Below are 13355 nucleotides of genomic sequence, written 5' to 3'. Positions count from 1 at the left end.
TCTTGTTTGTGGGCTTCCTAGAGGCCCCTGGTTGGCCACTGTGTGAACAGACTGCTGGACTTGATGGGCCTTGGTCTCATCCAGCAGGGCTTTTCCAGCTGCTCAGCTCCCTCTGCTAATGCCTTTAGAAGGAGCGGCTCTTTCCCTGGGGAGAACTTGTTATTTATCAAAGTAGGATACTTGCATAGGAATATGATTTCAGATTTGTTAGCCGCCTTGGGTGTTCTTTTGAATGGAAAGGCAGGATATAAAATATTTAAAAACCCTCCCAGTGCCATGTTGTTTGGACCTCCCAATTCATGTTGCTTGCTTGGCTCTGCTTCATGTTGATGCATACTTACACAGGGTGTACGAAAAGGAAATATTGTTTTTCAGGCCACAATCTAGAGCAGGGTCAAACTCAATTGTTTTGAGGGCCGGATAGGCCATGTCACTTGGTCAGGCCAGACCATGCCTCACCAGCCCAGATTGAGCGAGGGGGTGGCTGCCTCGGCTGGCCGGATAAGAGCTCTCAAGGGGAGGATTCGGCCCATGGGCCTTACGTTTGACACCCGATCCAGAGACTTCTCATTACTTACCATTGAGGAGAGCAGTCTGAGCCAGCCAGGCCTCCTGGATCTCCAGGTCACAGTAAAGTATACCATTCCTCACACTTGGCCCACTCCTCACACTTGGTCAAAGACAACGGAGTGAGGGTTGGGCCACGGTGGCCTGCTATAGACTCAGTGTACGTGATCTTTGCTCCTTCAGTTCTTAAAAACAAAACCTAACATACAACTAGAGAAACAGTACTGTACTCTACCCAGTTTCCACAGAAAGGCCAAGGAAAGGCAATACATCTACAAAACTACTCTCAAACCACAAACTCTTGGGTAACATTAAAAGATTTCCTGAAGCAGTTATAGAAGGGATTACTGACTAGAAACTCTTCCTTTAAATGCAGCTTTCAGTTCACATAAAATACAACAAAAAGCCTATTTAATTCACAGCTAAGCAAGTTTTGAGGGAAATGCACCCTGTGCAAATTCAACTGAAAACCTATCCCCAAGTGCTTGAAGACATGTTCTTAATACTTAGTGGTAGGGCTGTCAAAAAAAAAAAAAAATTCGGTACAGTTCGGATTCGGCCGAATTTGACCCTTGTGGGGTCTGTACGTGCCGAAGTCCGAGCTCCCCCGCTTCGGATCCCTGGTAATTCGGGGGGGATCCGGAGTTCGGGGGAAAATTCGGCCGAAGCGCGCCTTCAGGGATTCCCTGAAGGCGCGCAGGGGCCCTTTAAACTGATCTGAGCCTCCCAGCTGGGAGGCGCAGATCAGTTTAAAGGGCAGCCCGCCCCCCTTCAGCGGGCTCCCGTGAAGGGGGGCGGGCTGTCATTTAAACTCATCTGCGCCTCCCGGCCAGGAGGCACAGATGAGTTTAAATGACAGCCCGCCCCCCTTCAGGGGAGCCCGCTGAAGGGAGGCGGGCTGTCATTTAAATTCATCTGCGCCTCCCCGCCAGGAGGCACAGATGAGTTTAAATGACAGCCCGCCCCCCTTCAGGGGAGCCCGCTGAAGGGAGGCGGGCTGTCATTTAAACTCATCTGCGCCTCCCGGCCGGGAGGCACAGATGAGTTTAAAGGGCAGCCCGCCCCCCTTCAGCGGGCTCCCGTGAAGGGGGGCGGGCTGCCCTTGAAACTCATCTGTGCCTCCTGGCCGGGAGGCGCAGATGAATTTAAATGACAGCCCGCCTCCCTTCAGCGGGCTCCCGTGAAGGGGGGCGGGCTGTCATTTAAACTCATCTGTGCCTCCCGGCCGGGAGGCACAGATGAGTTTAAAGGGAAGCCCGCCTCCCTTCAGGGGAGCCCGCTGAAGGGAGGCGGGCTGCCCTTTAAACTGATCTGAGCCTCCCAGCTGGGAGGCGCAGATCAGTTTAAAGGGCAGCCCGCGCCTTTCAGCGGGCTCCCCTGAAGGGCCCCCCGAATTGGCCGAATTTATTCACGAACTCACGAACTCGCTGAATTCGGTCCCCCCGGTTGCCCGCCAGATTTGAGTTCGGATCCGTCCGAACTGAAAATCACCGAATCAGGGGAAATTCGGTTGATTTTCAGTTCGGACTGAACCGAATTGACAGCCCTACTTAGTGGATCAGCCTTCCAGTTGGAGCAGGATGCTGCAGCTATTATCATCATGAGTTAGGCAGAACATTGCTTTGGTAAGAGGATAGGGACTGTGGACTTTGCAGTCTGTTGCTGTAAATATGAACCTAGTAAGTAGTTTGTCTCATCTAATGTGTCATATTTAAGTGCTTACTGTTTTGTTTCAGCATTGTATCAGATTTTTGCAAACCCTATTGCAATGTTTATTGGCTGTTCCAGTGTGTTGATCATATTGACTTACACTGCGTAATCTGCCTTGAGTCTCAATGAGAATGGTGGACTATAAATAATGTAAACAAAGCTGTACTCAAGCACACCATTCAGAACTGCCAAGGACTGATTTCTTACATCATGAGTAAGTGAATACACAGGTTTATCCTGCCCTATGGAGACCAACTGACAAGCCCAAAAGAACAGAAGAATGGCAGGTGAATCTATCCTAAGACATGTAAAAAAAAAGAGAATGTTCATTTATATTGCTGCTTCTGTAAAAAGAGGATTGTATAGTACTGTGAGTTTGCCTAACAAAGAATTGCCTTGCTGTATTTTCTCAGTCTATCTTCTATTCATCAGGGAAATGGCTCTGGACCCCACACAGGCATGAAGTCAGTTGGTAGATCAAGACTAAACTAAGCATATGTGTGTGTGTGTTAAGTGCCGTCAAGTCGCTTCCGACTCATGGCGACCCTATGAATGAAAGTCCTCCAAAATGTGCTAACTTTGACAGCCTTGCTCAGATCTTGCAAACTGAAGGCTGTGGCTTCCTTGATTGAGTCAATCCACCTCTTGTTGGGTCTTCCTCTTTTCCTGCTGACCTCCACTTTTCCTAGCATGACTGTCTTTTCCAGTGACTAAGCATATAGGCAGGTTAAAAGAACATTAATGATTTTGAGACAAATACTATATTGCGTTTACCATTAGTCACAACTGGAATATACCGTTTATCCCCCACCCTCAAACTCTATAGCATTCAGTAGTGTTTAATATGCAGAACGTGCCTTTTTTTTTGGTGGAGCAAGAAACCAACACCACCATCACACTTGCAAAAAAGAGCTACTTCAAAACAGACATTCAAGTATCACAATGTTTATTGATAGATACAAGTATATAAAATCAGGGCATGAACATGTCTTGATAAATTAAGTAGACTTAATTTCAATACTATAATAGGGACCAATTCCGTTTCTCACCATTTTGTTTCACACCCACAAAGACCACTTCCCAGGGCATCAATCCACCTCTCCAAACTGATCATTTTTTGTGCAAGTAAACCATGTTTCTTTTAAAAGATTTGTGCACTTGCCCAGGCTCAAAGATATTAAAATCTAGCACATAAAGCCCATTACTAGAGGTAGAAATACAGGCAATATACTATTACGGCAACCACCATCGATTACAGTTAAGGATTCTCTGTAACAACCAAATGGATAATCAAATATTGCAACAACTCAAGTATTACACTGAGCAAAGTGCATTTCTACAGTATTCAGTGTTGCTATTCAGTTTTCTAACAAACAGCCTATGGTAACTGGCATCAAAGAAGATCCTTACAAAGACTGCTTCTGAACTTATGATGTAATTATTGCATGCTGCTAATACACTGTTATCTAAACATTAAAGATACTCTAAAATATTTTTATGGTAGACTATGATTAAGACATACTACAAAAACCCTTACGCAGAAGCAAGTCCTACTGACCTACTGCTGCTTTAAATATTGTGAAAACATTACAGCGGAATGAGTTTTCGCAGTGGTTAGGTCAAATGCAGTTACATCATAGCAACAGTATGTTTGCACAATTTAAGGCTTTGGCTGGTTTAGTCAGCTTCTTCTTCAGATTCTTCTTCCTCAGCAGTTTCCAGCCAGGTCAGCCACTGATTTACCTGCAATTAGGCCATTACAATGTTAGCAAGAGTAAAAAGATGTGAGAAGTGGTTTCTATTTTATGTTTATAGGACACATGAGAAGCTATTCAAATCATAATGCAAGTCTTGACGGTAATTTGATTTAAGCCCTCATCCATTACAATGGATGGATATTTGTTTTAAAGTATTTGAAACATTCTAAATGGACTTGGCCCTCAAACATTATAGAAATCATATTACTTCAAGGGTTCAGAATATTAAGATAATTGTAATAGCATGTTATAGCAGCAGTTTTTTTTTTACCTGGAACAAAGCTTTGCCCTTCCCTGGAAACTCTTGAGTAATGTCTTCTTTCCATGCCAGAAAAGCTTCTTCTTCAATGATTTCCATATCATAGAAATGAACAAAGAAGCGCAGTAACATGCCTAAAAAACAAACAGGGACAGTACTCTTATTCTGGACTTCTTCTGAAACACCAATAAGGGAATAAAGCTACCTTTACAGAAAGAACTGCAGACAGCTTTTTACAATTGTTAGTCTTGGAACTAAAATACAGCATGTTGCCCACACTACACAACATCCATAACCCTTTTGTGTTTAGACAAAGTTATGGAAATGTCCATATTAAAAAGGTTGCTATCTACCTGTTTGAGTCTACCTCTTCTCCTCCCCCAAGTGTTAATCTGATCTTCTACTTCCTTGTACGTAGAGGGATAGATTTACATAGAGATTTATTCCTACCTTTTGGGAAGTTGTTGTTGTAGCAGTGCACTTGGAGCGCATACAGGGCACTCACTTGTAGATCAACATGGTCATGAAGGAACTTCTGCATTACTGGCTTAAATGAAAGAAGCAGCTGTTTTTCTTGCTCTAGCTGCTCTTTAGAAGGAGCAGATGAAGAATCTGGTTCATCACTAGGTGGGTTTACTTCACTAGAAATATACTGCAAGAAACTGAAAGAAGAGTTGGAACTGAAACAGCTGTATGGGTTTGACTGAACTGATTATGTGCCCAATATATTTGTCCTGCTCAAGAACGAGAATACCAGCACACATCCAGGACTAAGTCCACCACTGAACAGACTTCTGTAAAATCATACTTGCACAAACACAGCTACTGGAGCTGTGTTGGAGCTATGGCACGCGTGTCGGACTTGGCATGCGTAGCCATCTCTGTGGGTACGCCGGCAGCCCCCCCTCCCCGACACCCAGCAGGGGTTTGAAGCGCTTCCCGCCCCTTCCACCTTCCCCGAACTTCCAAGGGCCCTCCCGGTTTCCACCCCCGCCCCTTTCCTCTCCGGCGGGTGGTCTGGTCGGAAGGCCCGTCTGGTGTCCGTCTGGGCCCATCTTCCCGCCGGCCAGCCCGAGAGCTACTTCCCCCCCGGGGCCTCCTCTAGGCCGCCCTTCTTTGGCTCCCCTCTCCCTTGTTGTAAGGGCCGCCTGGTGCTGGAGCCGTCGGCGTCTGCGCGCTGGCCCGCTGGGGTGTTGCCCTGCCCCGAGTCGCTCCTGGCCTCGCCTCTCAGCCCCAGCATGCTGGCTGGGAGAATGCCTTTCCGGCCCGCCCTCCCGTCGGGGATGGCTGTTGGGGCCCGTCGCTCGGCCCTCCCTGCTTGGCACCGCAGCTTGGCTCCGTCCATGCCGCGCTCCTGCCGCCTGTTCCCCGGGCTCGGAGGTGGGGCGCGGGGCCCGTCAGTGTCCGCCCAGGGCAGTCCTGGGTCAGGTCTTGAGGGAAGGTAGGAAGGAGCCCAGGCGGCGGCGAGGAGGTGGTCTTGGATTTGCCACTCAGATGCACATTTTCCCCATCCAGATTCTCAAAACTCTGCATGGGGGGTTATTGGCCATTTATGAATGGGAGGTTTTGCCTTGGATTTGCCACTCAGATGCACAACTCAACAATAAGCCCCCCTGCAGAGTTTTGAGAATGCAGATGGGGAAAATGTAGTGTTTGTCAGTCATTGCCATGATTTAATTTTATGGATGCCTTACTTACTTTTTCCCCTCCTCAGAGGCCATGTCTACCCACTGGCTTTCTTGTACTCCGAGGAGGGGAAAAAAGTCCCCCTTCGGAGGCCAGGTCTACCAATTGGCTTCTATGGGCCTCCGGAGGCCAGGTCTACTGCCAAGAAAGCCAATGGGTAGACCTGGCCTCCAGGCGAGGACTCCGGATGGGGAGGGGAAAATGGCAGGGACTTACAATTTAATTTTTATCAATAAATAAGATTAAGTATGATATCAAGTTTTATTCAGTGTACCTACCTATAGTTGTTAAGTTGAAGAAATTTGGCTCTCAAAAGAAATCTCAATCATTGTACTGTTGATATTTGGCTCTGTTGACTAATGAGTTTGCCGACCACTGGCCTAGGGCTGTGCCGTGTTGCCATGGTGCACATTGGCACTCGGCGATAAATAAGTGGGTTTTGGGTTGCAGTTTGGGCACACGATCTCTAAAAGGTTCGCCATCATTGTACTAGAGTGAACACGCAGAACTCCTTATTTGATTCCAAGCAAAACTAATTCAAGCAAGTTAGACATCTCACCTGGTCATCAAAATATTAACAAATCCTTTATCTATATGAAGTTTTGGTGAAATGTTGTCTTTAATCCATTTATAGATAGCTTGAGGGGATGGATCCAACTTTATTTGCTTCAATAGCTCCTTTTCCAGTTTCAGAAGTGGAAACAAGAAGCTAAGTCCCTTTCCTTCCAAGATCTCCAGCATACGATCCTTATTCTGGTCAATCTCTGCAACAGAAAAAATTGTAAGTCAAACAGTTTGAATTAAAGTTACAATCCTTAAGATAAATAAGATGTCCACACATACTTAAGAAGGTTTCAATCATACCCAAAACATCAGCATTTTGTTCTAGTACCTGGCAGCATCTTCTGCATATTGACTTTGCTCAGTTGAAAGAGTTCCGTTAACCATTCACGGTCCTGTAGCTTAGCTAGTTGTTGAAGGCAAAGCAAGAACAGTGGGAAATGGGTGCCACTTTCCAATGGTAGAGCTAGTTCTGAAATGCTCACTAGTTCTGAAATTATGGCACGGGCTGCAAACTGTGCTAGGTAGGATTTTACTAGAGGGATGTCCACCTCCAGTTTCGGACACTGGTCCAATACATTCAGGAATGCCTGAGGGATGGGAAAAAAAAGAGGAGACATATTCAAATGGTACCCAGTGTTCATGGTATTAGATGCTCATAGTTTTATAGAGAGAATTCCTTAAACCAAAAGCAAGAAACAGATCTAGAGATTAGATGGCAATACATTCATACAGAAGAAAGAAGGCCTTGGTGGTGGAAAGTGCCATCGAGTCACAGCTGACATATGGGAACCCTGTACAGTTTTCAAGCAAGAGACGTTCCAAGGTGATTTGCCACTGCCTGCCTCCCCATGGGCTGAGAGTTCTGAGAGAACTGTGACTGGCCCAAGATCACCCAGTAAGCTTTTATGTGGAGTTGGGAATTGAACCCAGCTCTCCAGATTTGAGTCCACCACTCTTAACTACACCGCCACGCTGGCTCTAAGGCTTTGCCACACAATAAAAATTTCATTAAACGGAACAGTAGTACTGTCTACCCAGATGTTTCTACATGATTATTCAAAGAAATTCTAATGCGCGTAACAAAGTAAACTGAACCATGATTTTACAGATTTGTCTCCAGTACCTGCATGAAACTTTCACTGGTGGCTATCCCTTCCTGCTTAAGTAAACTGATCAGTGCGCTTGCTTTCTCTTTATCTTCATCTGATCGATCTAGTGACTGAAGTACTATTTTGCTTAGCATCTCAGGAAGAAAATGTTTTGGAGCCCTCATTTCTCTCACACTGCTGACAGCATCATTGGCGTTTCCATTGTTTAGGTACTCAGTCACAACGGTTTCCTGAAATAGGAAAAAATGTACACCATTATAAAGGTGTACGCAACTTCTGCAGTTCTGAGTCTTGTTAACGGCTTAAATGGAACTTACCGTTAACTTCAGCAACTCTTCCTTAGAAGGTGGCGGTTTCTTAATCGTCTTTGCAGGTTTCTCTTGGATAAGTGGTGGATTTGTCTTGAGACCAAGCTGAGGTGGCTTGAAGAGTGAAAGTTCTCATTAGAAGATGAAGTAGCATGAAAATATATATTATTCATAAGCATCAGGAGTTTGGAATTATAGTTTGGTTCATTACTCAGTATACTTCAGTATACACATTCCTCCTACAGTTGAGCACCCAATAGTTCAACATTCTAGGAACAGTTTGGACAAGTTATCTAGAGGCTGAAAGCAACAATAATGTCCAAACCACGGTCAAAAATCCCAATGGTTGGTTTCTTCTGTTTGAAGGTCACTTTTCTATGAAAAACTAACAATCTGATGTTATGCATGTTGACTTGGAAGCCAAGTCCCACCAAGTTCATGTGGATCTATGCCTTAGGTCTCTATGGTTTTTGCTACAAACTTGCACCTCCCTGAATTCTTGCACAAACTTCAGATGTGTGCAATCTTCAGAGAAGGAAAATTCAGTATGCCTAATTTTTCAGTTAAATGAAAAAGGTTCAAATTGCTCTCAATTCTATGTTCATGCATATTCCACCCCAAAACCAAACCAGAACTACAAGTAACAGCTAATTAGGGAAATATTTACCTGTCCCAAAGGTGGTGTTTGAGTACGTGGTGGCTGTGCACTGGGGGGAATCATAGTTATCTGGGGCTGAAGCTTTGGCACTTGGTTTTTGTTTATTAGGAAAGATTGAGCAGGCCTCAGGCTAATCTGCAAATACAATTTAAGGAGTTATCAGGTTAGAATTCCTGAACAAGTACCTGCTGCTGCAGCTTTTACATTATGTATGGCTGAGTGACACTTAACATTAGTAGTAGATGAGTAGATAATTTTATTAGAATCCTTTGCACTCCAACACGCTAACAAACTTTATGGAGAACTACATCCACTGCTCTTTTTGATGAACTTTACTGCCCTCATATCTCATAATCTTGTTCATAAGACACTGGAGACTCCAGGGAGAGAGAAGGCAGGAAGAAGGATGGGAAAGCAAGAAAAAAAAGATCTGAGAGAAAGTGGAGAAAAATCAGAGAGAAAAGGTAGGAAGAGTCCCAGCACTGGTCCTCATAATAACGCGTCTTGTTATAATCACTGGGCAGTCTGTTTAGAACCAGGTCTATTTGGCATTAAGTGTATACCTCATCTGCATTAAGCTGTCCTTTCTTAGAAAACCGTGGTGGCATATCCTTGGACTGTCCTTGTTGCTGGGATAGAAGTCCCTGACTCTGGTTATGGTACAGCTGGCTTTGTCCCTGTTTTCAAGAGGGAAAGCAGCAAGAAAAGCACTTGTTTAATATTAAAGAAACCATTATTTCCTGTAGCCTGCGCAGCGGAGTGTAAGACTTGCTACTACTTCTGCTTTCACCAAGGTTACTTACTGGATTTTTCAAAAACGATTTGCCTAGTTCTCCAAACTGGGATTGAGCAGGAGGGATGAGGTGTCCCCCATGGCCATTGAAAAGTGGATTTGACCGATGTCGCCCCATGGTGGGTGAAAATCTATCTTGAATAACTCCTGGACCAGTACCAATTCCGCTACCTGTTTAAAAGTAAAGACAGATAGTCTTAAACCCAGGTATTTTAAATACCTCATGACAGTATCTTGCCACTTATTAAATTAAATGGCTTACCAGGCATTTGTCCAAACATATCAGCAAGCCCTCCAAGTGGGTCCCTGTCAAGTTTCATCCTGGGTGGCATAAACGGTCCCTCCAGAAAGAAGTCGCTTCTCATCCCTTGAGACATAGGAGGTGGAATAAAAACTCCCAGATCCTTAAAAATAAATGTTTAATTGTATATTTTGTGTTAAAGCAGATAATCTTAATTCTACTGAATTTCTCAATTAAAAGCTTGACTAGAACTCCTGGGACACACAATTGTTGAACCAGAAAGCTAAAAATATTTTGATTATTTTAAATGTAACTACCACGGAGGGCCTAAAATCATAGACGGGGGGGGGGGGAGTATGTTTAATAATCAACTGTCTGCCCAACTAAATACGTACTTTCACTGCATCTTGACGGATTTGATTGATAGTCTTTGGTCCATTGTCAAGAAAAGCTTTGCGAGGAATCCAGCGGTGTTCTCTTAACTCCACAGTATCCTTCAATCATAAAAGAAATACCCATGTCAAGATCAAGGGCATTGTCCAGCACACAAGACCTAACAACACATGCAAGCTTATGTTCCTACCTGCAGCAGGAAACGAATCCTTGCCGGCAATTCCTTACACATCATCAAGGAGCGCATTCGGGCAAAGTACTGATCCATTAAGGACTGTGGAGACATGAAATTCCAAGGTGAAGACTTAGAACACCTAAAGCTCAGAGACAAGCATGGTAGGAATTCAACTGGATTCTTTCATTTAAAATTCCAAATAGGACTGAAGCATATTTGGTCTAGCCCCTACCGGTTTCCTTGGTTAGTCTGCAGTCCTGCTATAAAAGTAAAATGCAGCTAATAAACTACAGCCCTTAAAATTCCTAATTCTCCTTTACAAAAAAAGCCCCTCAACAGCCTTAGGACATGCAAAGGCATAACATCTGACTATAAAGAAAGAAAAGCATCCCTCTTAAGTACACAACACCCTCTGGTACATGGATACCCTTCACCCTTACATTGATATGACTCTCACTTTCAATTCTGACAATACTTACCTTGGCTTTTGCATGATCTAGTCTAGGTCCTACTGTCCTCATTATCTGACAGAGGCACTCCAAATCCTCTCCCATATCTTTGAGTTGGACTCTCTTCTTCTTTTCCAAAAGCTGAATATTTAAAATCAAGAAATATTTCCATTAACAAAATGTTTCTTTATTGCTCTTTTAGTTATTTACAGAATTTCACTATTTTTAATTCCTTTTAAAGTCAATTTGTTTACAGCTCACAGGTTTTAATACTTTTTTATGATGCTATAAGCCACATGCTGGGAAATACTGGGATTCCTTAGGTGTTCACCAGGGCATTCTCTATGAGAATAATGAGTAACAGCAAGCATCTCTGAAAAGCAGCTTGTTCTCCACTGGCAATCTTACTGGCCATTATCTCGTCACAGAATGGTTGAGTGTACTGTGCGTCATACGCTTAGTTCAGATAGGACAATATATAGTGAAATCCAACAGGCCTGACAAATGAATTGCCTGAACTGCGTGCACACTGGAATGTGCTTCTGTAGTGCCCATAATGGCTCACTGCTGAAGAATATTTTTGTGGAAAGGAATTCCTGAACGTAGAAGTTTGAGAACCAGCGGTCTATGCAACGTTCTGTAATTAATTGTTTGATTTCATATTGCTGTAACCCCCCCTGAGCCCAGCTTGCTGGGAATGAGGGCGGGATATAAATGTAATAAATAAATTTCATGCACCATCTTCACTGACAAATTGATGGTCTAAGTTATCAAGTAATAACAAGATTTAATGACTTAAGTACTTTTGCAGTTTACATGAAGCCAAAAAATACCACTTACTGTTTTGATGCACTTATGAAGGATAGATTCATGAATAAGATCAAGCTTGCCAAGTTCTCCAATGAATTTGATGTTTCCCAGCATCTTGATCTTAGCAATGGCTCTCTGCTCCTCCTCCTCGGGGAGGAGGGGGCCATCATGCTTATCATAGACTATGCACAAGAAAAACAAACACTTGTTACTTCACATGACATAAAATTGAACTATTATTTAATTGTAAAAGAAATCAAAGCCTTACTATCAACATTTCTGGTGCGGTTTTCAAATTCATCTTGAAGTTTAGAAATTAAGAGGCGTCTGAATGTCTAGGAAGAAGAAGACCACTGATTAAAACAGTACCTTTCTGCAGTGCTCATTATCATAGTAGCTTCAGAGCAAGGCTTCCACACTCACTGTGCTTTGCTTCTGTCCTGGATGACTCTCTGCTGATGGGCCATCAAAGTTGGGTGCATCTTCTGCCAGTCGCAGACATAGTTGAGCATATATCGAGCTATATTTTGGCTCTTCAAGGGCTTTGTCTACGATCTAAAGAGAATTTGCAGATGTGATCAGAAGAAACAAAATGTAGCTGGTTTTGTGACAAACACCAACTTTCTTAATTAGCAAAGATTGAAACTTGTTTTCAGAAACCTACATTCCTTTCAAACAGTACAAGTGCTTTTGAACTCATGAACACATGAATTAGCCTTATATTGAATCAGATAATCTGTAGCTCTTTAGGATCTTAGGCAGAGATCTTTCACATCACCTACTACCTGATCCTTTTAAAACGAGACTAAACCTGAGACATTCCTTCAGGCAAAGGAGATGTTCTACCACTGACCCCCAGTCCCTCCCCTACTTGTGCACTTAAATACTTATTACAAAAGCCATCACAAACCCATTCTATTCACCAAATTCTAACATCCTAATGAAACAGTAACTTGAATCAACACAACTGCAGCAGAACTGTAAATGCCCAGTAGCCTATAGCAAGTACAAACCCCCTTAACATGGACAGACATATTTTGTAAAAAGAAGGGGGGAGGGGAAGGCTCATCCATTTCATTATTTCTGTAACACTGTTATAATGGTAATTCACAGTATTATAATGGTAGTTTACATATGGAAGTTTGTTATATTGATGTTCAGCTAATGCCCTGTAGAAGAAATGCTTTATAGATGCTGCCTAGATGAGCTTCTCTGTCTTGCTCCATTTTCATCTAATAGCTTTAAAAACCTCATCTAACATTATGGACATCAGAAAGAGGCCACATCAAGCTGTTGATAAAAATGTAAGTAATTACAAAACTGCACAGAAATCATGTGGCTTAATCACTAATTTCACCTAAATGTATTTCAACAGTGGACTGTATATTATAGAACTCAATGATTTTACTGAATATATATCAGCATGTAAGTATCTGCTGCCCTGACCTGGACAGACCAGGCTGGCACAATCTGTCAGATCTCAGAAGCTAAGCAGAGTCAGCCCTGGTTAGTACAGGCGTTCCTCGTTTTATTGTGCTTCCCTTTATTCCGCTTTGCAGATATTGTGGTTTTTACAAATCGAAGGTTTGTGGCAACCCTGCGTCAAGCAAGTCTATTGGCGCCATTTTTCCAACAGCATGTGCTCACTTCTTTTTTGTCACATTTTTAGCAAGAAAGTATTTTGAACTAAGGCGTGTACATTGTTTTAGACATAATGCTACTGCACACTTAATATAGTGTAAACGTAACTTGTATATGCACTGGGAAATTTTGTGTGTGACTCGCTTTATTGCAGTGGTCTGGAACCAAATCTGCAATATTTCAGAGGTATGCCTGTATTTGGATGGGAGACCACCAAGGAAGTCCAGGGCAGCAA

The 13355-nt window shown here is 43.3% G+C and overlaps 1 protein-coding gene and 1 non-coding gene across 2 annotated transcripts in view; both read right to left on the bottom strand.

Moving 5' to 3' along the window:
* Positions 1-3206: 3206 nt before the first annotated feature.
* Positions 3207-13355, bottom strand: part of EIF4G2 (eukaryotic translation initiation factor 4 gamma 2) — a 59786-nt gene continuing 49637 nt past the window's right edge. The window contains exons 6-22 of the mRNA XM_056851937.1: positions 11903-12034; positions 11748-11814; positions 11510-11661; positions 10700-10810; positions 10236-10319; positions 10048-10146; positions 9674-9815; positions 9422-9582; positions 9182-9295; positions 8628-8753; positions 7970-8074; positions 7667-7882; positions 6872-7130; positions 6539-6743; positions 4744-4955; positions 4306-4427; positions 3207-4020 (exon numbers count right to left, since the gene is read on the bottom strand). Coding sequence (XP_056707915.1) covers positions 3955-4020; positions 4306-4427; positions 4744-4955; positions 6539-6743; positions 6872-7130; positions 7667-7882; positions 7970-8074; positions 8628-8753; positions 9182-9295; positions 9422-9582; positions 9674-9815; positions 10048-10146; positions 10236-10319; positions 10700-10810; positions 11510-11661; positions 11748-11814; positions 11903-12034 — 2373 coding nt within the window. The 3' untranslated portion in view covers positions 3207-3954. The remainder of the gene's footprint in view (positions 4021-4305; positions 4428-4743; positions 4956-6538; positions 6744-6871; positions 7131-7666; positions 7883-7969; positions 8075-8627; positions 8754-9181; positions 9296-9421; positions 9583-9673; positions 9816-10047; positions 10147-10235; positions 10320-10699; positions 10811-11509; positions 11662-11747; positions 11815-11902; positions 12035-13355) is intronic.
* Positions 8954-9142, bottom strand: LOC130479854 (small nucleolar RNA SNORD97). Its single transcript, XR_008933400.1, has one exon. It is a non-coding gene; the product is annotated as a small nucleolar RNA SNORD97 (small nucleolar RNA).

This window comes from Euleptes europaea, chromosome 6 (genome assembly GCF_029931775.1).
Source record: "Euleptes europaea isolate rEulEur1 chromosome 6, rEulEur1.hap1, whole genome shotgun sequence".
NCBI classification, from domain to species: domain Eukaryota; kingdom Metazoa; phylum Chordata; class Lepidosauria; order Squamata; family Sphaerodactylidae; genus Euleptes; species Euleptes europaea.
This window is presented reverse-complemented; position numbering and strand designations above follow the sequence as displayed.